This window comes from Sarcophilus harrisii, chromosome 5 (assembly GCF_902635505.1).
Source record: "Sarcophilus harrisii chromosome 5, mSarHar1.11, whole genome shotgun sequence".
In the NCBI taxonomy this organism is placed as follows: domain Eukaryota; kingdom Metazoa; phylum Chordata; class Mammalia; order Dasyuromorphia; family Dasyuridae; genus Sarcophilus; species Sarcophilus harrisii.
In genome coordinates, this window is record NC_045430.1 from 178841024 (window position 1) to 178865231 (window position 24208).

Consider the following 24208-nt stretch of genomic DNA (forward strand, 5'->3'; position numbering starts at 1 on the left):
GCTGGGCAGTTCACCCGTCACTCTAGTGGAAACCCCGCCCCTTTCCCTGCTGCGCCCTGTTATCCCCGCCCCTTTGTGCCTCATAGTCACGCCTTCCCCTCTGTGCTAACATTCCGTTCCCAGCCTTACACACGCATGCGCTTACACACACACACACCACATGCAGTTGGATAATGCAAAAGTCTGTACTGACGGCTCCTAATTACGGAGCGGGGACGGGGCCCGGCAGAATCGCTATGTGACAGAGACCCCAGTTCCTTGGGCTGCATCCTTCCCCGGCGGGGGGCCGGCTCTTCCGGGCGCCGGGAGGCCGGGGAGGCGCCGGCCGCTCTCTGGCAGTGGCTGCTCCGTGGCGGCTGTGCGCGGGCTCAGTTAGAAACCGTGGGCGCGTCGGGGAACCACTGCGGGGCCCTGCCGTATCGGAAAGGGCTCTCTGCGGGCAAGGGCACGGTCAGCGTGGGCTTCTCCTCCAAGAGGGTGGCGAGGGTCAGCGGCTCCCACGTGGCGATGGAGACCCTCCGTCGGGCCGCCTGCGCCCTCGCAGCTGCAACTAAGCGGAGAAAGGCGTGAGAAGGGACCTGGCGGCGGTCCCTAGCAAGGTCTCTGCACCTTCAGCCCGTCTGCAGGCGTTAACCCTGACTTCCCGCAGTCTACTCAGATCCCAGGCTGCTAGAAGCCCTCCCCGGCCCTCTGAGGTTCTGAGCCTTCTGTTAGTTATTTCCTATTTATCTCGTGTACGGTTTGCCGTGTATATATTTGTTTGCATGTTGCTCCTCCACCCCCAATTAGACTGTGAGCTCCTTGAGGGCAGGGACTGCCTCTTTTACTATGCTTGGCCCATTAGACACAATGTTTATTGGATCGAATTGAAAATTAATCTCTTAGATCATAAAGAAGGGAAAGGGACCTGTATGTGCACGAATGTTTGTGGCACCCCTTTTTGTAGTGGCTAAAAACTGGAAACTGAATGGATGCCCATCAGTTGGAGAATGGCTGAATAAATTGTGGTATATGAATATTATGGAATATTACTGTTCTGTAAGAAATGACCAACAGGATGATTTCAGAAAGGCCTGGAGAGACTTACACGAACTGATGCTGAGTGAAATGAGCAGGACCAGGAGATCATTATATACTTCAACAACAATACTAGATGATGACCAGTTCTGATGGACCAGGCCATCCTCAGCAACGAGATCAACCAAATCATTTCCAATGGAGCAGTAATGAACTGAACCAGCTACGCCCAGAGAAAAAACTCTGGGAGATGACTAAAAACCATTACATTGAATTCCCAATCCCTATATTCATGCCCACCTGCATTTTTTATTTCCTTCACAAGCTAATTGTACAATATTTCAGAGTCTGATTCTTTTTATACAGCGAAATAATGTTTTGGTCATGTATACTTATTGTGTATCTAATTTATATTTTAATGTATTTAACATCTACTGGTCATCCTGCCATCTAGGGGAGGGGGCGGGGGGTAGGAGGTGAAAAATTGGAACAAGAGGTTTGCCAATTGTTAACTTGCCCATGCATATAATCTGTAAATAAAAGGCTATTAAATAAAAAAAAAAGAAAGAAAATTAATCTCTTAGAACGTGTCGGGCATTGTACTGGGAAGAAGCAGGTACTCTTTATTCCCAAATCCATTCCTAATACTCATCTTTTCCATGACTAGTCAATATCAAATTTCATTCTTAAGATCATATTATCCTCCCTCTGTTTCTTTGTACCTTAGTCAAAAAAATAAATCACTGATTAGGAGCCTATTGTGTCAAGATACTCTGCACTTGTGTATGCCCAGTCATGTGCTGGGGAGACAAAGAAAAGCAAAAAACAGTCCCTGACTTCAAGAAGCTTCCTGTCTAATGTAGAAGAAAACATGCAAATAAATACATATAAGATAGAGACAAAATAAATTTTGTGGCAGTCTCAGAAGAAAGGCACTTGGAAACGGCTTCTTGCAGAAGGGAATGTAGCTGAGACTTGAAAAAAGCTAGTAGGAGGAAGAGATGAGAGTGTTTTAGACATGGGGGACAGTCAAGCTTTGAAGCCAAAGCATAGTAAAAAAGGCAGTCCCTGCCCTCAAGGAGCTTACAATCTAATTGGGGGGTGGAGGAGCAACTTTCTTGCTGTTCTCTGCTTATATACCTCTCTATTCATAACCACAGCATCTTAAGAGTCAGAAAGGATATATTTCAGTGATGAGCTAGTCCCACTCCTATCTGAAAAAGAATCTTCTTTACAACATGCCCTAAGAATGTAGTCATCCAGCCTTTGTTTGAAGACTTCTAGTGAGGAGGAAAACTCCTATTTCACTTTTGAACAATTTTAATTGTAAGGAAAATTTTCCTTCCATCACACCTAAATCAGTTTTCTCTAGCTTTAATCCAAGTTCAGCTCCCTGAGACCAACCATAACTAGATGAATTGCCAGTTGTATGACAGCCAGTATACTGTGTGACTAAGTCATTCATAATTCTTCAGTGAGCAGAGGAGAAAATCTCAGATTTTATTTAATTTTCCATTGGGATCTGGCTATCTAAAGACTGAAGGAGAATTAGAAATAGAAAGATTATAAAATCATAGATTTAGAGCTTTGGACTTTACAATTCAAGAAATCTAATTTCATTTTACACACCTAGAAACTAAGGCATAGAAAGATTAAAAAGCTTCCCCAAATGTCTGACATGGGATTTGAACCCAAGGACTTTCTGACTTCAAGTCCAATGCTATATCAACCTCACACTTTTTATAAGGGCCCTCAGAAGCCATCTAGTCCAACTCTTTAATTTTACATATGAGGAAACTGGGGTTAACTGACTTGCCTGTTCTAGGTCATTCAGGTAGTAATTGGACCTGGGATTTGAACCAGATTCTTTGCTGCTTTGATTTCCAAGGTGTATAAAAAGTGAAAAGACAGGCTTACTTTGGACATTCATGAAATCTCTATCTTTTTTTTTTAAACTAGTTTTTCAAATGAGTTCTCATGTCTACTCACATCCCAGCCCAAGAAACAATGATGTAGTAAAGAAAGAGGGGAATTTACTTTCTTCTTACCTGACCTGCAGTCTGGAACAAAGGTAAGGTTAGGATATGTTTCCTGTTGTTTCTTTAGGGCATGGAGCTTTGAAAATTTGGCTTCACCCTTGAAATCAGCCTTGGTGGAAAACCTTAACAGGGAAAATTCATTTAGTGGAACTTCAGGACAGATTCATGCTAGAAGGGATTTGCCAGTTAAGAGTTAATTGCATTGTCTGTGTTTTAGAGGGGAAAAGAGATCATGATTAAGAAGGGTTGAGAAGGAGAGCATTTTATTATGCAATCTTAGTGTTCTGAATAAAAGGAACAAGATAAGGGTGGCATAAAAGCTGTTAATAGAAGTTCTATGATGCTGGGAATTGGTCCTACAGAAACTTTTAACACATAAAGGAGCATAGGAAAGAAGGAGGGAATATAGGAAGGAAAGAAAGAAGGGAGGAAGGAGAAAAAGAAGGAAGTAGGGAGAAAAAGAAGGAAGTAGGGAAGGAGTTTGAAAGAAGGTAACAAGTATTTATTAAACACCTATTATGTTCCAGGCCTGTGCTAAGTACTTTAAAAATTTCAATAGATCCTTACAACAATCCTGGAAGGTAGGTACTTTTATTCCTATTTTTCAGCTGAAAAGACTAAGATAGACTTCCTAGGGAATCTTCCTGATTCCAAGTTCAGCACTCTACTGTGTGATGAGTTAGTTATTCCAGAATCATCTTTCCCTCTGGGTGGCCTCTATATCAGGCTCCAAATCCAACATGATGCTTAAATATATGAACAAGGGGAGGGCTCAGAGAGAGAGGAGGGAAGTTGGCCAAGGGAAAGGGCCTGGGCTTCACCTGTACCACTGCTCCCTCTTAGGCTTGGCATCCTCCAACGCTACTACAGGAAACGGAGTCCTGGATTCGTATTTTAATTTCTTCTTCTTCTTCATCAGGGGGAGACCAGTACGACTGATGGCTTTCTGTTGCTCCTATGGCCAAAGAAGGGAAAATCATAGTATACAAAGAGGCAAGATGAGCCCCTTGGGCTTTTAAAGTTGTAGAACTGGAACCTGGTTTGGATTCCAGTTTCATACAAAGAAGTTGACAGAAAGTAGCACTTGAAAAAGTGTAACTTCAGCGTCCAAACAAAGTAGGGCTGTTCCCAAAAAGGCTGGCAAAACCTCAGACTCATAGAACCTTAGAGTTGGAAGAGCTATCAGACTCCATCGAGTTTAACACATACTTGAATAAGAACTCCCTTAAATCATATCCAAATAGTAGTTATCCAACCTTTGCTTGAAGACTTCTGGTAAGGGAGGAACCAATCACTTATTTCTAGACTAATTGCTAGAAATTTTTCCTTAAATCAAACCCAAATCTGCTTCTACAGCTTCCATCGCACCTAATTTTGCCCTCTGAAGTGAAAAAAAAAAAAATCTAACCTCTTCTATGTGACAATCCTTTGAATACTTGCTGACAATCATGGAAGCCCAGAGCAAGTTTTTTCCAAACTAAACATCTCTAGTTCCTTTAGGTCATATGACTTAAAGATCTTTCATAATCTTTGTTTTCTTTCTTCTAGATGCTTTGTAGCTTTATCAAGGCAAATCCTACAGTGTGGTTGCCAGAATTGACCACACAATAATCCTTATTTGTTTATTTAAGACAAACTGCAACAGGATCTTTATCTCCTTAGCTCTGGATACTATTCCTCTATTCATATGGCCTAATGGTATATTAAAAGTTTGGGGGTGTTTTTGCTCTTGTAACATATTTGATTCACAAAAAACTTGCAATCCACTAAATACCTTACATTGAGGAACTTTACCTTTTTGGGGGTCAAGAATACCTTTGGTAGTCTGGTGAAGTTTATGGACCCCTTTTCAAAATTAAATTTTTAAACAAAATATATAGCATTACCAAAAGGCTAATTATATTGAAATATAGGTAACCAAATATATATTTTTTAAAATATATATATTTGCATTCCTTAAGGGCAACTTAAGAATTCCTTAATCCTCAATGTTTTTAAGGTAAACTATATCTAGTCTCTTGTACTTAATATATTGAGTTTTTTAATCCAAGGATAAGATGTAACATTTATCCTTATTAAATTTAATTATATTTGATCCAACCTAATGTTTTAACCTTTCAAAAATATATTTTGGAAACTGATTATCATGCAACATCTTGACTGTCCTGCCAAGCTTTATAAATTTGATAAGCATGCCTTGAACCAAGCTATGGATAAAATTGTTTTTAGTGGTACAGGATCAAGTACAGATCCCCAAGGCAATCCTCTACAAACCTCCTTTTCAGGTAACCTTGACTCATTTATGAAAGCTTTTTAGGTCAGGTTGTTTAAGCAGTAAAACTACCTAATTTATTGAGCACACCCCTCTATTTTCTCCATATGAACAATGTGAGGAATTTTGTTAAAGTTTTTAGAAAATCTAGGTAAACTATATTTAGTTTACATTTAGTTTGTTCCTCTGATTTGACCAATCAATCAACTGTGTCCAAGAAAAAAAAATAGTACTAGTGTGGCATGTTCTTGATGAAATTGTGCTAGCCAGCACCATTTCCTTTTCCAGATGTTTGTGAAATCCTTTTAATAACACACTCTATTATTGGAATCAGAATCAAATAAAACTCACTGATCTCTAATTCTTAGATTCCTACCTTTTTTTTTTAAATTAGGACATTTCTCTGTTGGACTAATATGATTTTTCAAAGTTACCCATCTATTAGTTTCTGTTGCCCAATGCTGAAAGCCTTACTGGGTGGGTATTCAGTAACTGACTGAGCATCCCATTGACTCTCTGAGGTAAGTATAGACAAGGTCATTTGTTTAAAAAACAGTAGTACTCAGGCAGTTATTTGCCTTAAAAAGAGAAAAATTTGGTAGAAAAAGGAGGAGGTATATCTAGCACTTAGCACAGTGTTTGGCACATTGCAGGTATTTAATAAATATTAACTGCTCTCTCACAAGTTGGTCCAGCTGGCATGCTGATACTGCCTCCATTTGGTGGACTCTTTAAGGAAACTGCAATTGATGGGATACTAGTGCTAGTCATCTCTCATTCCTAGCAACAAGATACTAAGAGTCTAGAGTATACTGGAATAAAACTAGAAATTTTAGAGAATGAAGTCAGTCCCCAAATTTGGGAAGACAAGAGATGATTAAAAGGACTCTTACTGTCAGTTCAAAGATACAACAAAGATAAACAACTTCCATCCTTTACTTCTTCCCCTTCAGAATACTTTTCTACCTCATTCTGCTAAACACTACAGACACTGATTTTTTGCCTTTCATGAATTACAAACTAAGGTTTTCTGATAGGATTAGGGCATGTTCTCTGGAGCCTCTCCATTCCCATGTAAGTGAGTGAGCAGTATCAACACCCCTGCTAGTAATTGTTCTGGCTCAGGGGAGTCATTTCCATCTTAATTTTGGGGAATGATAATTGAAAACTACAATATAGTAATTCCAAAGGACTCATGGTGACAAATGCCATCCACCACAGAGAGAGAACTGATAAACTCTTGAGTGCAAATTGAAGCTTTTTTCCCCGTTACTTTTTATTACTGTTGCTTCCTTTAAAAAAAAAAAAAAACATGACTAATATGGAAATATATTTTGCATAACCTCACACATCTCAGTAATAATATTGCTTATCTTTTCAATGGGTAGAAGAGAAGCTGGAGGAAGGATGGGAGAAAATTTGGAATTCAAAACGTTAAAAACGAATGTTAAAGTATATATATATTTAAAAACTTCGTCTAATAATTTAATTTTCACACAAGCTAATTTCTTTACCTAGTACTTTCATGTTGCACTTATCATAAAGGAGACCTGGAGCCTCCACAACTGCAATTAATTACCTTGGCGAGCATCGTCTGGGAAAAGTAGCTTGGTGGGCTGTCCTTTTCTTGCCAATTGACTGGGCCAGGAGGTGGGTTGTTGGTCATAATCAGTAAGGTCTTATTCTCATCAAAGTTTGTCACTCGGAACATGAATCTTTTAATTTTTTGTCTACTAGCAAGTAACTTTTGCTGTTCTGTGACCTTGAGAGGTTCATAATACTGGATCTGAGTAGAGGGAAAGGTATCCAGAGGGAAGAAGGTATTAGAAGAGGAGGAGAACAAGATTGACTATCATTGGAACTACATTCCCTGGATCTTTGGGGAAAAGGATATATACCAAGTAAAAGCATGAAGGAATATAAGATATAGTGGGAAGAATGCTAGATTAAAATCAGAGGCTTGGTTTCAGATCCTAGGACATGTAATACCTTGGACAAAACATTTTACCTTTATCTAATTTCCTCAACAAAAAAAATAAAGAAGTTGGAAGAGATACTCTCTAAGCCTGAGTTTATGATGGTAAGGCATATCAAAAATGCTAAGAAGTTCTAGAAAAAAGAAACGAGACAACTTGACTTCCATGAAGCATATGGCTGCTTGGGAGGAGAATTTAAGTTTCTTTCTCATATCCTTTTTTCCATAGCCAAAAAAATAAAATCTACTTTAAAGCTACATTTAGCATCGAGTAAATATAAAAGAGAAATTGTAGCATAGAGGTATTGTAAGCAGACATGTTTAGAATCATAGATTTGAAGCAGGAGAGGAGCTCAGAGATGATTTAAGCCTAACCCTTCATTTTCTGGATGAGGAAACAATCTCTGAGAAATTAAATGAATGTTTTGTGCCCACACAGGATCCACAGATAATAGGTGGCAAACTAAGGATTCAAACCTTGGTCCTCTGACTGACTGCAATACTTATTCTAGAGGCCTTAATTCTAAGCTATAGAGTAGATTTCCCTAGTCTTTCCCTTCTTTACTCCCCATATCTCCTGTTTTCCCTGGAACTTTTTGCTAACTGCTGCTCCATTTCCAATGTGAGATTAAATACAGAACAATTATCTCTGAAATAGTAATAAAAATGAGACATATAATCTTTTTTGAAAGAATATTTCCAACAAAGGCAGACTTCATTTCCATTAATACCACACTGCATGACAGAAAAAAAAGCCAATTTCTCAGTACAGGAAAAAAAACAACAACAACAGATTTTTATCATTGGGAAGTTGAAAGACTTCAGCCCACTGGCCTTGGCTTTTGGAAATCTCCTCCCATTAGCCACATCCTGTTACCAAATAGTTTCCTCATTTAAAGTCTGAAAAGGGTCTCCACTAAAACAACAAAAATCCCTGGGGACCTAGAACATATATGGTATTAATGAGTCTATGTGCCAACCTTTTAGAGAAATGAGTCCTAAATAAAAAGGTGGAATTACGGCTCTTGTTTAAAGAGCAATTTTGAGTCTCCAATGCATTCTGAAGCATCTTTCATTTGGTAGTTCAGAGGTGTTCTTTCAGGTTTCTTGCCGTAAGAACTTCAAGGCAAATCTTTTCACTTATGGCAGGACTGAAAAAGGGATATATATATATATATATATATATATATATATATATATATATATAAAATCCTCAAGAACTATTAATTGACAGATTCATCCAAAGAGGTATCTCTGAGCCACACTGTAAAGCACACTCTTCTCACTGCCCTCCCCTTCCCCATAATTATTTTTGGCCTGGTGAAATCAGGATAAAATAAATATTCGAAGTACCATAGTACAATAGAAAGAACCTTGGCTCTGGAATCAAAGGGCATGGATTGAAATCCCATTTCTGATGCTATTTGTTTGATTTTGGACAAGTCAAATTTCTTTGCCTCAGTTTCCTCATCTGTAAAAATGAGGGGATTAGATTAGTTGAATTGTAAGGTCCCTTCCAGTTCTAGTCTATGATCTGAAAAGACAACTAGGGTTTGGAAATAAGTCATAAAAGGGTAACAAAAAGCCCATAAATATGATATTTCTAGAAACAGAGAGGAGCTACTTGCTTGACAGGTAGAGATAACCAAATAATGCAAAGTTCTGCAAATAGTTGGTGCTCAATAAATATTGGATAAATAAATTCAGTATAAATCTCAACTTTAAAAAAAATTAAGCTCTGCTTCCTTAATTATTACTGAATTGCAACAGGGCAGAAGCTGATGGCCACACCAGAAAGACAGTCTAGAATTTAGACTTGAATGTTTATAAGAATATCTAGCATGAATACAAAATGAGATAATTGAGGACTAGAGAGGATAAGTGAAAAGTATACTTTAAACTACATTTAACATTAAAAAAAAAAGAGAGAGAGAAATTGTGGCACGGAGGAATTGTAAGACAGGCATGTTCAGAATCAAAATTTGAAGGAGCAAAGAATCTCAGGGTTGATTTAGCTCAATCTCTGCCCAAGGTCACACTGAGAATAGCTAATTTGTGATATGAAACCAGAGCCTCTGATTCCAATGTTTTTTTCAATACATTATGACTTTGCTTTTAGACTAGAAATAATCTCATTCTCAGAGAAAAAGGGGAGGGAGGAGGACGTGTTGGAAAGATTTTTGTTCTCCTTTTCAGTGATCAGTTTTTGGAATCCTATCAACTATCAGAAGATTTATCAACATTGATGCAATAAAAAAATACAGGATATATTAAAAAAAACCTATATTTGTTTGTATATAAATAAAGCAAAATCCTTTTGAATGAAAGGCCTTAGTATGTACTTAATTATTAGCTTGGGCTTTGAAAATGCTTAGTTTATTTTTTTAAAGACAGAAATAAATCATTCATGCAAAATAATGAAAAAAGATAAAAGTCAGCTATATAATAGCTAGGTATTGGGAAAGGTCCAGGTCAACATCAACTTGGCTCCTAAGAGAGGAGAGGAGGTGAAGTTTGGGAAAGAGGTCTTTCCACCTACCAAATTTGGATGGACTGTGTAGTGTTCAAGGTTTACTAAAACAAACTTTGACTTCTTGTCATCAACTGCAATAAAGGGAATAAAAACAAGAGTTAGTGATTTTTATATTGACCATGGTTAACACCATGCAGGGATGAGCCATCATTACAGGTAATTCTTTTCCCTACTTCCCAAACACAAGATGGACCTCAGGTAAGTCACCCCAGCCCCATCTATTCTCCAGAGGAACTGGCGTCTGGGGTGAGCATATTCCAACACTAGTTGTCAGAACTACCAATTCAGAATACTTCCCTACAGTGAGACCTGGGCCATAATCCAACAGTGTGATGCTTTTTGGCAGAGTGGTCACCTTGCACAAAGATGATTCCTGGACCAAGCTAAAACCAAGAAATGAACTTAATGCATTGTGGAGAGGACATATTTATGATACAATCTGCTCAGGCCCTCTCAAGCAATCTGCTTGGTAATTGAGGTGACTTGGAATATAATAATACTATGGAGAAATTAAACTAGCTTGGGAAGTAGGGAAAAGAGTTATCTATAATGAGGGCTAGACCCTCTATGGTGTTAACCATGACTAATGTACAAATCATCTTATCTGTTGCTAGTTGAGTTTTCCAGCCTCTTAAAGATGCCCCAGATTGGACTGCAGAGTTTGAAATAGGAAACAGCAGAGTTCAGTGGCAAAAGAGCTTTTGAAAGAACCAAATCAATTTGCACTCCATCCATCCTGAAAGCCTTCCCATTGAATCTTGCTCCATCACTTAAAACTAAACAGAATTTGAACTCTTGAGTAAAACATCTGATGACTCAGGAGCTTATTCCAGAATTATCAACTGCTCTGAAAGGAGTAAGCATTGCTATGATACTGAAGGAGACTGGTAATAACTGGAGACCATTGATGACTGGCTTTTGTGATGAGGATTGTAGAAACAAGAAATGAAATTTTTTTAGTCTAAAATTGGACAAGCATGGGAATTTCACTCTAGATAATCATCCAATTCCCCATGTTTACTGTAGTCCTTGTCACTATGTATTTAACCTACTATTACCAAAGTATTTCTTGGGAAAAAGAGGCACTCACTTTACCTGCTGCTAATAGAAATGCAGGTGAGTTGGATGAAATAAAATTCTTATACAAAGTTACCTTCTTAAAATTAGAGACCATGCGAACACTTCAGAATTAGTACATCTTCAGTGGTAAATGCCAATGAGGCGGAGATGTGACTCCCTTACCGAACATGGGACTCTATGACTGGTTCATTTGAACCCTGTTGTCTCTATTCCCTCAAGTTGTTATCTACTACTTGAATAGAACAAAAAAAAAAGTCCTCCAGGAAATTCTAGAAGGAAATCTGCAAAATGATTTTATCCATCCCTTTTCTATCCCTGTAACCTGATGCTAACATATCCAGACCCAGGCCCATCGTTCCACAGATACCTTCAACCTACCAGTAAAAACAAGAGATGATACTTACAGAACATCTTAACATTTGCAAAGCACTCTATTCATTTGAGCTAATTTGATTATCACAACACTCCTATAAAGGAGGTTCTATGTAACTACTCTCTTTATTCTTTACATTTTTGTACTTTTTCTTCTCCCAAGCAGGTCTCCTCTCTGAGATTCTTCAATTCTCTTTTCTATTTATTAATTGTGAGTAATTTATAACCAGCAAAAATATTTGGGAAAAGGAACCTCTAAGGATCATTTCCATTGCTAGTAATTTAGCTAGATTAAAAAAATAGGGAGCATCTCTAAGAGGCTGGAAAACTCAAGTAGCAATAGATAAGATGATTTGTACATCAGTCATGGTTAACATCATGGAGGGTCTAGCCTTCATTATAGGTAACTGTTTTCCCTACTTCCCAAGCTATTTTAATTTCTCCGTAGTATTATTACATTCCAAGTCACCTCAATTACCAAGCAGATACCATTAGTATCTGGGAGAGAGGGATAGTTTCTACCCCATCCCTCCGCCACCTGTGCATCTAATAGTATGTCTGAAGACTCTTATAATCAAGCAAACCAAATTAAATCTCAAGTTAATTCAACACTAGACAATGGGACTCCTGCTTTCAGATTTAGATGTCTGCTATCTAAGCAGGAGAGACATTCTTATCCCCTAAAATGGGGAGGAATCATAGCCAATAGGATGGTTTTTCTTTGATCAAGGTTATAACTGTGCTTTGAAAAATCCAGTATATAGTATGAAGAATACCATGACAGACTGTTAGACCCCTTTGGCCCACCTGATTGATTCATCTCTCTCTCCTAGACCCATATCAGATTTCCAAGCCTTATCTCAACCTGATGGCAGTGTACTTGTGGAGTGTGAGTAAAAGTAAATGATCCTATAGATAAATCACTTCAGTGACCTTGAAAAAACTGTAACAATGGACTATTGTTATAGAGTTATCTGTCAGCCTTCACAGTGGTAGTGGTAGACAACTTTCACAAAAATAGTGTCCCTAATTCCTTTTACTGGTTTTCCTAAAGTACCTATGATTTATTCAGGAAAACCTCCATCAATGTGGTTTTCTATTCTATTTCACCATCAAATTAAGATAAATCTCCCCTCCCCAATTTGTGTCACAATTTTTGGTCTATCTTATTCAATAGCTACCAGGTATCTTATTCCAAATATAATAGAAAAGATTGAAAGAATCAATAGGACAATTGAATACATCCATTCTCACATCCCCTACCAACAGAACAACAGTTATAAAATTCAGTATAACATCTTGATCAATCCTCCATGGCGTTTCTCTTTCTTTCTTTCTTTTTTTTTTTGGTCAAATTATGATTTGTATCTTCTTATTTGGGAGTGGGAGTAGAATAAAGGATTGCCTAGGAGAAAGGGAAGCAGTCAAGTGATAAGACACTTTATACTCAGACTGACAGATCTTCAAAGATGGTGACATGTCAAGTGATAAAATCCCTACTCATTTGCAAGTAGTAAGTTGAATGGCCTGCATATGATGGCTCCATTGGATCATCTCCATTACCATAACAGACATATTTGATCAAAATGCACATCCCAATTATTTCCCAGTAAGTTTCCCAATTTCCTATTATCTGCCTAATGTTTCTGATTAGAAGGTTTTCTTTCTTTCTTTCTTTCTTTTTTTTTTTTTTTTGATTAGAAGGTTTTCAACAAGGTTATTCTATTGCTACATCTCTCAAGGAATGATTTTTATGTATGAGTGGAAGAAACATTTTTGTAAGAAAACTTTGTAGGCAGTGTTTTTGCTCTACTGAATCAAATACTTTTTCTTATTCTGAAAACAATGTTATATTCTCTACATTTTTAATCAATTGCAAGATGGTAAAGAAGCTAACAACCCATTATAGACCACTGGGAAAGTCTGCCTGTTCCCTAGTAATACCTTCATTGAGGATGCTTTCAATGTATGTGTAGATGAGTCTCACAAATATTTCATGTTTACAAATTATAAAGAAGAAAGTAGAAAAAAGTAGGTATTCAGATCGGTAGTTGTGGATGTTCTCTTGGTCATCTTTTTCTCAGTTCTAATAAAGGTCAACCTTTGCCCCATGTCTTCCTTTTCTCCAGATACCTTGTTATTTGATTCCTGGACACCTTCTCTATGGTGTTGTCTCCAGTTTGGATTTTCTCTATGTACATTTAATCAATCTAATGTGACTAATTTTCTTGTCTTTGTTCCCTTTTGTACCATTTCTACCTCCTCTAAAAGCACATCTGGAACTTTCTGGGGTATGGTACTTAATCATGAAAACAGGGAGTTCTAAAAACTTTTTTAAGGTCTTCACCATTTCTTCTACTTTTATTTTCAACCTTAAATGTCCTCTAGAGAACTTTGCTTAGTTTGATCTCTTATCAAGTTTTCTCTAAACTGACTTTGCCCTCCGTTGCTTCTGATTTATAATCATAATAATGAGTTAGGAAACGTAGATATCATTAACTTAATTTTACATAAGCAAACTGAGATTCAGTGAGGTTAAGTGAGCTGATCATTTTCAAAAAGTTCTTGTGTTAGGAATTGAGGTTTTGGGCCCAGGTTTTTCCTAGCTCCAGGTCCTGTTGCTTATAGCATTACACTTCAGGGACTCCAGGGAGACTAAAAAACTGTATCTTACCTCCCTTTATAATAGATGGCGTGGCTCCGGTTTTTGCAGCCCTAATGGCCCGAATCTTGACATCGGCTCCTCTCCATCCTTTTTTGTGCTCCTTCTTTTCTGGGAGCTCACTGCCAGTCTCCAAATCAGAAGAAGAGTCAGTTTCGTGGGCACTGTCTGGTGGCTTTGCTTTTTTCCAGGTTTTGGACCTGATGGCACGTAGCTTAAGACTGGCTCTTTGCCACCCTTTTCTGCCCTCCCCTTCAGGGATCTCATCACCAGTCTCCAAACCAGAAGCAGATTCAGTTTCTTGGACACTGTCCGTTGACTTTTTTTTCCAGTATGCGGCCCTGAGGAGATGCATCTTAATATTGGCTTTCTGCCATTCTTCTTTGCCCTCCATCTTTTTGGGAACTTCTGCAACATTCTCCAACATAAGAGGAATTTCCTTTTTTTGGGTAATGGCTTTTGACTTTGGTTTTTTCCGGGTTGTGGTGACCCGTGACTTAATATTGGCTTTTCGTCTACCACTTCTAGTGTCTGTCTTCTTGGGGACCTCTTTGAGATTCCCCAAACCAGGACTTGCTTCAATTTCTTTGCCACCTTCTCTTGGCCTTGGTTTTTTCCAGGTTGTGGGGACCCGCATCTTAATATTGGCTTTTCTTCTACCATTTCTAGTATCCACCTTTCTACTTTCCAAACCAGCAGGAGCTCCAGGTTTTTGGACACTCTTTGCTGCCGCTGATTTTTTCCAGGTTGTGAACCTGCCCCGCGTCTTAATATTGGCTTTTTGCCAACCATGTTTACCCTCCATCTTTGTACGGACCTCTCTGCTACTTTTTTCCTTGCTCCCCAAACAGGGGACAGTTCAATCAGCACCATGGACCCTGTCCAGCCACGGTCTTTGTCAGATCCCAACCCCAATCCCAACCCAGGGGCAGGGCTGGATTGACCAGTCCACAGTCCTTGCAAACAGAACCAAGAAACTAAATCCTTGTGGGCCCAGTTTAGGAAATGCAGGGAGTATTTCACCCAAGATATTTCCAGTGGACCTAAGAATTGAGATCCTTTATCTGACTTAACTAGGGAATGTCTTAGAACACAAGGACAATTAGGTTCTATTCTGACTGTAAATAGAATTGTACGAGGTAACAGTAAGCCAAGCAACCATTCCAGAAGCAAAGACCACACTACATTCTTCTTTGATGACAGCATAGTGCCATTAAGTTTCACCTCAGCAAGTTAAAGGAGTCTGTTTTATTACATTCTGGTTTATTCCTGGAACTCCTGGAATTCCTGTTTTGGTCAGTATTGTTCTTCAACAAGCAGGACAGCTTTGAAAGTAATATGTTAAATTTGTCACATGCTTAAGACAGGCAGTACCTAAAAGAGATTTATAATTTTACATATAATCCTACTTGTGGTTCTGCTTTGGGGGGGGTAGGTGTTCATTTTGGGAAATATTCCAAATAATACTTCAAAACAGAAAAAACTTTAAAACCATTACTGCCCTTAGGTATCTACACCAGGACAAACTATTCACAAAGTTAGAGAAATGTAAATTTTGGCAAGAGAAACTATAGTTTTGGGAATATGTGATTAATAGATTGTGGTCCGTATATTGGAGAGGGTGGGATATAAGATGAATAAACCTCTGAAAGGTGGAGGTATAATGAAGAGAAATTATGAATAAGGAATATCCATCAGTTTCTGAGATATCTGGGCTATTACCATCATTTTGTTCTACATGTTTCTTCCTTGTCTTTTCTTGTCCCCCTTACTATTAGTATCTTCCTTTTGTTAAATATCTTTAATTCATCCTATTTTTTGTGGGGAAGGGTATATGGTTGGTTTCATGTGTTTTCCTCCATTAGATTTTGTTTCAGTCTCCAGAGTGTAGCACAGTGCCTAGTGTGTAGTAGGTGCTTAATAAATGTTCAATCTTCTTTGGTATCCAAAGACTTAAAGAAATGTCATAGAAAATCAGAACAAGGAAGAATTGTAATGACTCCATAATCCAAACTTTCCATTTCATAAATGAGGAAGCTGAGGCCCACAGATGATAAATTATTTGTTTAAAGTCATACAGTAAATTACTGGATGATTGTGATTTTAGTCCCAAATCCATTATGGTTCCACATGGACCACTGATGCTGAAAATGCTTTGAGGGAGTTAAAATTTTTTTTCTAAAGGATAGGTCTAATAACACCACCATGAACTCGGTAAATTCTTATGGCCCCTTATCACCTCCAAGATCAAATATAAAACACTTTGTTTAAGTACAAAGTCCATTATAATCTTTCGTTTTTATTTTATTTTTTAAAGTCCATTATATTAGAATCCCCCATCTCTCCCCCCCCCCCATCTTTCTAGTTCTCCTATACCATATGTTTTTTCCTCCCATTTTCATGTACTTTCTGATCAAATGATGCTGGGTATTTCAGTATTCTTTGAACAAGACTTTATCTTTCTGCTCCGGACATTTTTATCAGCTGTTTCTCATGCATGAAATACTGTCCCTCCTCATCTTTACCTCTGACTTTCCCAATCTTTCTTAATTCTAGTGCTTCCCTCTGATGATTATTCCTGTTGAACTGTATCCAGCTTGTTTGTATGTGTTTGTTTGCATGTTGCCTTCCCCATTACATTGTGAACTCCTTGAAGGCAGGAATTATCTCTTTAATTTCTCAGTTTCCTCATTGCTTAGTAAAATGCCTGACACAAAATAAGTACTTAACTCATCACTGTGTGATTTAACAGAGCCTCTGTGATATTACCATACTTCCCAAAATTCTTTGCCACAAAGATAGATCTTATCCCAAGTGGAATCTTCTTGTCAGGAACTTCTGCCTCCTTTTGATCCTTTTTTTCTCTAATTTTTTTTTATACACTGATTTCCCTTTTGTCTACAAACATATCCTGATAATCTCACATCACTTTATTCTATCATACTCTTATCTCGCATCTGTTTTCCATAGCCAAACTCCTAGCAAAAAGGCATCTACACCCATTGTCTCCACTTCTTCACCTTCTTATTCTCTTATAGTTTGATTTCCAATCACACCACTGGACTAAAGCTGCTCTTTTCAAGATTATGGATAATTTCTTAATTGCTAAATCTGATGATTGTTTTTTTTTTTATTCTCTTTGTTACTTTTGATGCTGTTGATTTTCTGTTCCTCTTGCATATTCTTTCCTATGTGGGATTTTATGATATTATGCTCTTAGTTTTCTTCCTAATTGCTTGATTGTTCCTCAGTCTCCTTTACTGAATCTTCAACCATGGCCCATGTGGGTATATCTCGGGGCTCTGTGCTAGGCTTTCTCTTCCCTTTCTCTCTGCACCTTCTCTCTTGTTGAGCTCATCAGCTGTCACAGGTTCAGTGATTCCAAAATTACATATTCAGCCTTCTTCTCTTTTCTGAATTCAAATCTTGAATTCCCAACTTCCCAAAAGACACTTTCAAGTCCAAAAGGCAGCTTAAAACTCAACATGTCTGAGTTGGAGCTCATATTTTCTCTTAAAAATCATCTCTCTTTTTAACTTCCTGTTCTTTTGAGGGAATAGGTAAACTTCCAGTCATATAAATTTATAGCTTCAGTGTCATTCTCAACGATAATATCATCCTTCATATTTTTTTAACCCAATCAGCTTCCAAGTTTTATTGATTTTATCTCTATAATAGCTCTTAAATACATTTACTTCTTCCCATTCATTAAGGCAAAACTTTGATGAGGACCTTTTCGCTTCTTACCTGTAAAGCTTCAATAGCCTCCTCACTGATTTCCCTATCTTCAGTCTTTCCTCTCTGTAACTCATCTTCCACACAATTGTCAAATTGGTACACTTGACCAAATCACTCCTCTGCACAAGAAACTTTACAAATTTTTCAGTTTGGCATTTGGCTCCAATACAGAATATATTTTCTAGACTGATTTTATTACTCCTCACATAATCAATATTCTGGCCAAACTGTCCAGCTTGCTATTATTCCCTGTATGCAATATTCCATCTGCTACCTTCATATTTTTGCAAATCTCCATGCCTGGAATGCTCTCAGATCTCATTTTTGAAACTTCAAATCCCTAGCTCTCTGCTGTTCATTTTTCATTTTTGGGAGACCAATGACATTATGGATTTTGACTTGAGCATGAATTGGATTTTTAAGTGAGGCAGAGTTGCACAAAGTTACCAGTCTCTTTCTCTCTTTCTGAGTCACCAAAATCCAATGGCACAACAAAAGTCAAAATCACTGGTAATGGCCCAGGAAGCAGTGGTTGACCTTGGCATTTACCATGTATGGCCAAGTTCTAAGCACATTTGCTTCAGTCACCTTGGCTCCTGGAACAAATTGTTTTCATTCGCCCATTCTGCTTTGGAAAATTTTCATATCACGAAAATGTTTCCTAACAATTGGACGTATTTTAAAGCAGAATGGGTGGCCTCCAGTGCTGGGGATGCCTCAAGAGAAAAGACTCCTAGGAGATCTTCAAGCATAGGTTGCAGGGCTATGTTTGGAATGGCATAATAGAGATTCTTTTCTTTTGTGGATCATAGATAATTAATATCCTTTCCAATTTAAAATTTTTATGGTTTTACAAAAAAGCTAAATCAAGGAGCTGGTCCACCCATTCTAGAAAGCAATATGCAACTATACACCAAAAGCTATTAAATTACATGTACCCTTGAACCCAGCAAGATTTACAATAGGACTAATACCCCAAAGTGTTTAGAGAGGACTAGCACCTATGTTGTGAGGGCTTACTGAGACCTTTTCAGTGCTGCTCATTTGCCTTTGGTATTCACCCCTCTCATCCAATTGTAGCTCTAAGAGCATGCACAGTGGCCACACTCTGGTAAACTGTCTTGGCTGATCAAACTGGATTGAGGGTAGTGAGCCTTAAACCTGTCAGTGAATTAAGGGGATGTCTATCCCAAGGACATGAAGACTCCCACCAAGCAATATGGCACCTAAGCTCCTTTCCCCCTAAGTCAGATTGATTTTTCCTTAAAAATTATTGTCACTATCCTCACTATTTAATTGATCACTAAGGCTGGGGTTATTATATATATATATATTTTTCTGGTTACTTGGGTACAAAACTGCGAACACATAAAGAGATGGAGGTCTTTCTCAGGCCTCTTATCACATAATAGTGGAATAACCAACACCTACACTGGAAAGTACACTTAGTTGAACCCAGATTATATCCTGGATAGACATTCTTTCTCTGCACTGAATATCTTCCCTCTGCTCTAGCTAAGTAAATCTTTGGTTAACTGTGAGATGAATTATGAACATCTCATTTCCTTCCAATTTTGGATTGAAATTATCCAGAGACTAGTCTGAATCAGGCTTAGGCAAATGGCATCATGTAAGTTAGCCAGAAAATAGTTCAGTTAAACTAGAATGGAATGGGTGGGGTTATGCGCAATAACATGGAAATGTATACTGGAACCAGATTTTCAGAGCTTTTAGAAATCAATATAAATTTGAATGGCTAAGTCCAATTAGCACAAATAATGAATCCCCTTCTGAATTAGATACATTATTAAAATTCACACTATATATTTTCACTGGGTTAGAACCAATTGTCATATTATAATTTCAAATAGTATACATTCAAATACATGTGACATATGCTATATTTTTTAAAACAGATATGTAACTATATCTTATGTCTCTGCACGTTATAGATAAACATCTTGAAAAAGCTGTCTGTAATAAATGTTTCCTCTTTCTCTCTTCTCACTCTCTTCTTAACCCTTTACAATCTGGTTCCCAACCTTATCCTTACACTAAAGGTGCTCTTTCCAAAGTTACTAATGATCTCTTAGTTGCCAGATCCAATGAACTTTTCTCAATTTTTATTCTGCTTGGATCTCTCTGCAGCCTTTGAAAGTTACTTTATTCTGGTTCTTCTAATCATCTAACCATTCTTTATGTCTTTTCCTGGACCCTCTTCCAGATTTCATCCTCCAATCAGAGGTGTCCCAGAGATTGTGTTGTAGAACCTCTTCTCTTTTGCTCTAAATGCTTTACTTGGTGATTTCATCAGCTCCCAAAATTGTAATTGCCATCTCAATGCTGCTGATTCTTGGGATTTGCCTATTGTGCTCTAGACTTTGCAGGCCTCCAATCTCACATCTCCAACTGCCTATCAGGCAGCTCAAAACGAATGACCCATTTAATTTCACTCTCCCACCATGTTCTCTTTTATTATAGAGGATAGCACCATATTCCTAATCCTTCAGATTTGTAATGTAGGAGACATCTTGGATTGCTCATTTTCTCTTACTCCCTACCAAACCCACTCTGTTGTGAGTCCCCTTCTCTCTTCTGCCACTGCACCACTCTACAGGTCCTCATCACTACACACCTGGATTATTGCAATAACCTGCTGGTGGGTCTGCCTGCCTCAAGTTGCTCCCTATTCCAATCTATCTTTCTTTCAGTCACTAACGTGATATTCCTAAAGTGCATGTCTGAGTATGTCACTACCCATCACACTCATTCAATAAAATCTACTGGTTCCCTATTGTTTCTAACTTAAAATACTAAATGTTCTATTTGGCATTCAAAGCCCTTCATAACTTTATAACAAAATTTCTCATACCTTATATCTTAGTTCCTCACAAGTATTCTTTGATTCAGTAACATGAACCTCCTTGTTGTTCCATAAACAAGGCACTTCATCTCTCTGCTTTGGTTTTAGGCATTTGCTCTGGTTGTTTCCCACCCTTCCTCCTTCCCTCTGACTACTGACTTGCCTGGTTTCCTTTAAATCTTCTTCAGGATGTTTCCTCAATCCTTCTCAATTCTAGTGCCTTTCCTTTTGTTAGTTATTTTTTTTATTTATCCTGTAAAATATAGTTTGCTTTGTACATATTTGCTTACATATTATCTCCTCCATTAGATTGTAAGCTTTCTGAGGGCAGTTACCATATTTTATCTCTTTTTATATCTCCAACACTTAGCACAGTACCTGGTATGTAATAGGCACTTAATAAATGTTTCCTGACTGAGTGGTTGGTTGATCACTTCAAGGGATTCATTATTCATACTAATTGGTACCTGGAGATTTTTAAACAAGATTGCCAAATCTGTTTTTTAGACATATCAATTTGGCAACTTTTTGAAGTATAGTTTGGTGCCTAGGATATCAATTAAAAAACTACTGCAGTAGTCTAAATGAGAAACAGTGAGTGATAGTAGTGTGAGTAGAGAGAATACTCATGTAAAAGACATTATGAAGATAAGAAAAAAATTTGGCAAATGATTTGATTTCTGTGGAACATCTGGAAAAAGCGATCCAAAAACTTATGGAAGAAAATCATTCTTTAAAAATTAGAATTGGTGAGGGAAAGTTAATGATATCACAAGACACAAAGAAATAATAAACAAAAAAAAGTTTTAATAAACAAATAGAAGAGAATGTGAAACATCTTATTAGAAAAATAATTGACCTTGAGTACAGGTCAAATGTAAAATTGTACTTGAAAGTTATGAATTTTTTTAAAAAAGAATATAGACACTATTCTTCAAGAAATTTTTAAGGAAAATTGACTTGAGGCTTTAGAACAAGAGAGTAAAATAGAAGAAAATCCACAATAACCATCTGAAAGAGATTGCAAGCTGAATATTCACGAGAACATTATAGCCAAGTTTCAGAGCTCTCTGAAAAGGAGAAAGTCCTACAAGCAACTAAAAAACCCACAATTTAAATACTGTGGAGCTACAGTCAGGATAACACGAGATTTAGCAACTTTTACCTTAAAAGGGACATAGAACATTATGTTCCAAAGAACAAAGGAGCTGGGTTTGTAAGCAAGAATAACTTACCCAGAAAGGCTGAATATAATACTGTATTGAAAAAAATTGGATATTTAATGAATTAAGTTTAGGTATTTATGATGAAGATACCAGAACTAAACAGAAAGTTTAATTTAAAAGATTCAGGAGAAATAGGAGATAAACATTTAAAACCAATTATAAGGGATTTAACAAAGTCAAATTATTTTTTATGTGGGAAAACATTATTTGTAGTTCTTGAGAATATAGTTTTGTATGTGTGTTGTGTACCTATGTCCAGTAATGGCAGAAGGACGGGATGAATTATTACTAAAGAAAATTCTGAAGTCTCCCTGATATAAGTACTTGGTGACAAGGGAATAAGAATATCAGTCTATTGTCAGTCTATAACCTTTATGTTCCAGAACAGGGGTTCTTCATTGATAAGTTTATTAATTTAAATTTTTTTGATAGCTATATTTTAGTGAAATTGATCTCCTTTGTAATCTTACATATTTTAATTTTTTCATTTAAAGACTTTTTTTCTGAAACATCCATAGGTTTTACCAGATTGCCAAAAGGATCCATGACACAAGAAAGCTTAAGAACTATCTGGAGGTTGGTGGAAGCCTTTCATTAATATAATCCATCAAGTCTAGAGTTATTCCCCCTGATTTCAAGGGTAAGAATAGTTTATTTACTTCAGAGATTCCTGAAAGCTAGTATATGTGGTGGCTGTGATGGTAACTCTCCAGTTAATGAGAATTTTAGTGAGGCTGAAAGGTAGGGTTCATGAAACAATGGCTGGATTTAAAATTTGAATGGACTTTTAAGACCAGATATCATGAAAATTTTAGACCATTTGTTGTTTTGCCTAGCACTGAATCTTGTAGCTGGAACCCTGATTTTCACCTATGTTTTCCTGCCCTCTTGGACTTATTTGTGATTCCTAGTTTGAAATCTGCTTTGTCTTTCCCATATTTATTTCCCATATCTAACTATTTCCCATATTTAACCCTTCTGCATAGCTGTCAATTATTCAGGGATCCACATCGTTACTCTATCTTTACAACCATGTCCTAGGCTCTTATTTAGGTATGCTATAGTTATATTAGAATGATATGTTATGTCGTATAGCTGCTCCTCTTCTCCCCATTCTTACTGGCCGTGGTTTTTCCTTTATAAGATGTTTTTTTCTTAGTCATTCCCAGACAAAATCATAGTTGGGCAAATTTTATTTAAATTAGCTAACAGCATAGTAAGTCATTGCTGATGCCCAGAGATCACTGAAACTCCATTTGTCTGCTCCTAGCATTGCAGGCTCAAAATACTCTGTCATAGTTAAAAATGGGGTAGTGCAGAAGGCCAAATTAGTTGAGCATGCTGAGAGATATGATGACAGGGCAGCTTGAATAAAGTCTATAACAGAGCAAGGAGTTGAGTTGTTCAATGAGGACAAGAATTTTTTCTCTGTTCAAAAATATCACAAGAACTCAGAAATCATTTTGGAAGGTTGTTTCAAATTTGAGCAAAAGGCAGGAAATGCTAAGAAAAAACAACAGATGGCCTAAGAATACAGAGAGAAAACTGAGACAGAATTAAGAGATATCTGCAATGATGTATTGTCTCTCTTGGAGAAGTTTTTGATTCCTAATGCTTCAAAACAGAAAGCAAAGTTTTCTATTTGAAAATGAAAGGAAACTTCTATCATTATTTAGTTGAGTTTGCTGCTGGTGATGATGACATGACAACAACCATATCAAGAAGCATTTTAAAAGCAGCAGAGAGAAGATGCAGTCATTGTATCCTCTAAGACTGGCTCTGACTCTAAATTTCTTTGAGGTTTTTTTTTAATGAAATACTGAACTCTTTAGAGAAAACTTGTTCTGTTGTAAAGCCCATTTTTGATGAGGCCATTGCTGAACTTAATATATTAGGTGAAGAATCACATTAAAATGCAGTTCCTAAGAGAGAACTTGACTTTGTGGATTTTGAACAACCCAAGGAGATGGAACCTAAGGAGAAGGAGTTGACAATTAACCAGACTTCTAGCTTTTGTCTACCTTATTCTAAAATTTACACATTCCACCCACTAATTAAATGTTAACCAATTATGGTTGATTTTGATCTTGTCAGGAGCAACCCTTTTTCAAAGGTATTTAACCATTCAGTGATCCTCATACCTTTGTCTTTGGTTATTGAAACCACTGACCATCAATTTATTGATTATTAGTTATTAACTAACTTAATTAATAGAGCATTAATACCCAGAAAAAGAACTTATACAGTTATCCATTCTGGTCCACAAATAGTTCTTGTTTACACTTTAAGATAGATTTATGTTACTTCTATTTAGATTTTTATGTCTTCTATGTGATTTGTTTATATAATGTTAGAAAAGTAGAGTCAGTTAACAGTGAAATTGTCTGTTGGGAAGCAGAACCATACTTTAGTAGAACACCATTTTAGCATA

General features: G+C 37.2%; 1 protein-coding gene and 1 pseudogene across 2 annotated transcripts; one reads left to right on the top strand and one right to left on the bottom strand.

Moving 5' to 3' along the window:
* Nucleotides 1–79: 79 nt before the first annotated feature.
* TSGA13 (testis specific 13) lies at nt 80–15023 on the bottom strand. 2 transcript variants are annotated; one of them, XM_031939063.1, is made up of 6 exons: nt 13963–15023; nt 9843–9907; nt 6908–7114; nt 3878–4011; nt 3066–3178; nt 80–550 (listed from the first exon to the last, which is right to left on the bottom strand). In XM_031939063.1, exons 1-6 carry the CDS (start codon nt 14753–14755, stop codon nt 369–371), a joined length of 1494 nt encoding a protein of 497 aa, XP_031794923.1. In that variant the 5' UTR covers nt 14756–15023; the 3' UTR covers nt 80–368. The 2 variants fall into 2 exon arrangements, with proteins under 2 accessions (XP_031794923.1, XP_031794924.1); XM_031939064.1 differs by lacking the exon at nt 13963–15023 and adding an exon at nt 12096–12191.
* Nucleotides 15024–22861: 7838 nt separating this feature from the next.
* Nucleotides 22862–23754, top strand: LOC100917876 (annotated as a pseudogene).
* Nucleotides 23755–24208: the final 454 nt, after the last annotated feature.

Excerpts from the sequence above, each read along its gene's own strand:
- TSGA13 (XM_031939063.1), bottom strand. The coding sequence starts at position 14,755 with ATGGAGGGTAAACATGGTTGGCAAAAAGCCAATATTAAGACGCGGGGC. Across the intron at positions 9,908-13,962 it reads GCCATCTATTATAAAGGGAG|TTGATGACAAGAAGTCAAAG; the intron begins GTAAGATACAGT and ends CCTTTATTGCAG. Across the intron at positions 551-3,065 it reads TGTTCCAGACTGCAGGTCAG|TTGCAGCTGCGAGGGCGCAG; the intron begins GTAAGAAGAAAG and ends TTCTCCGCTTAG.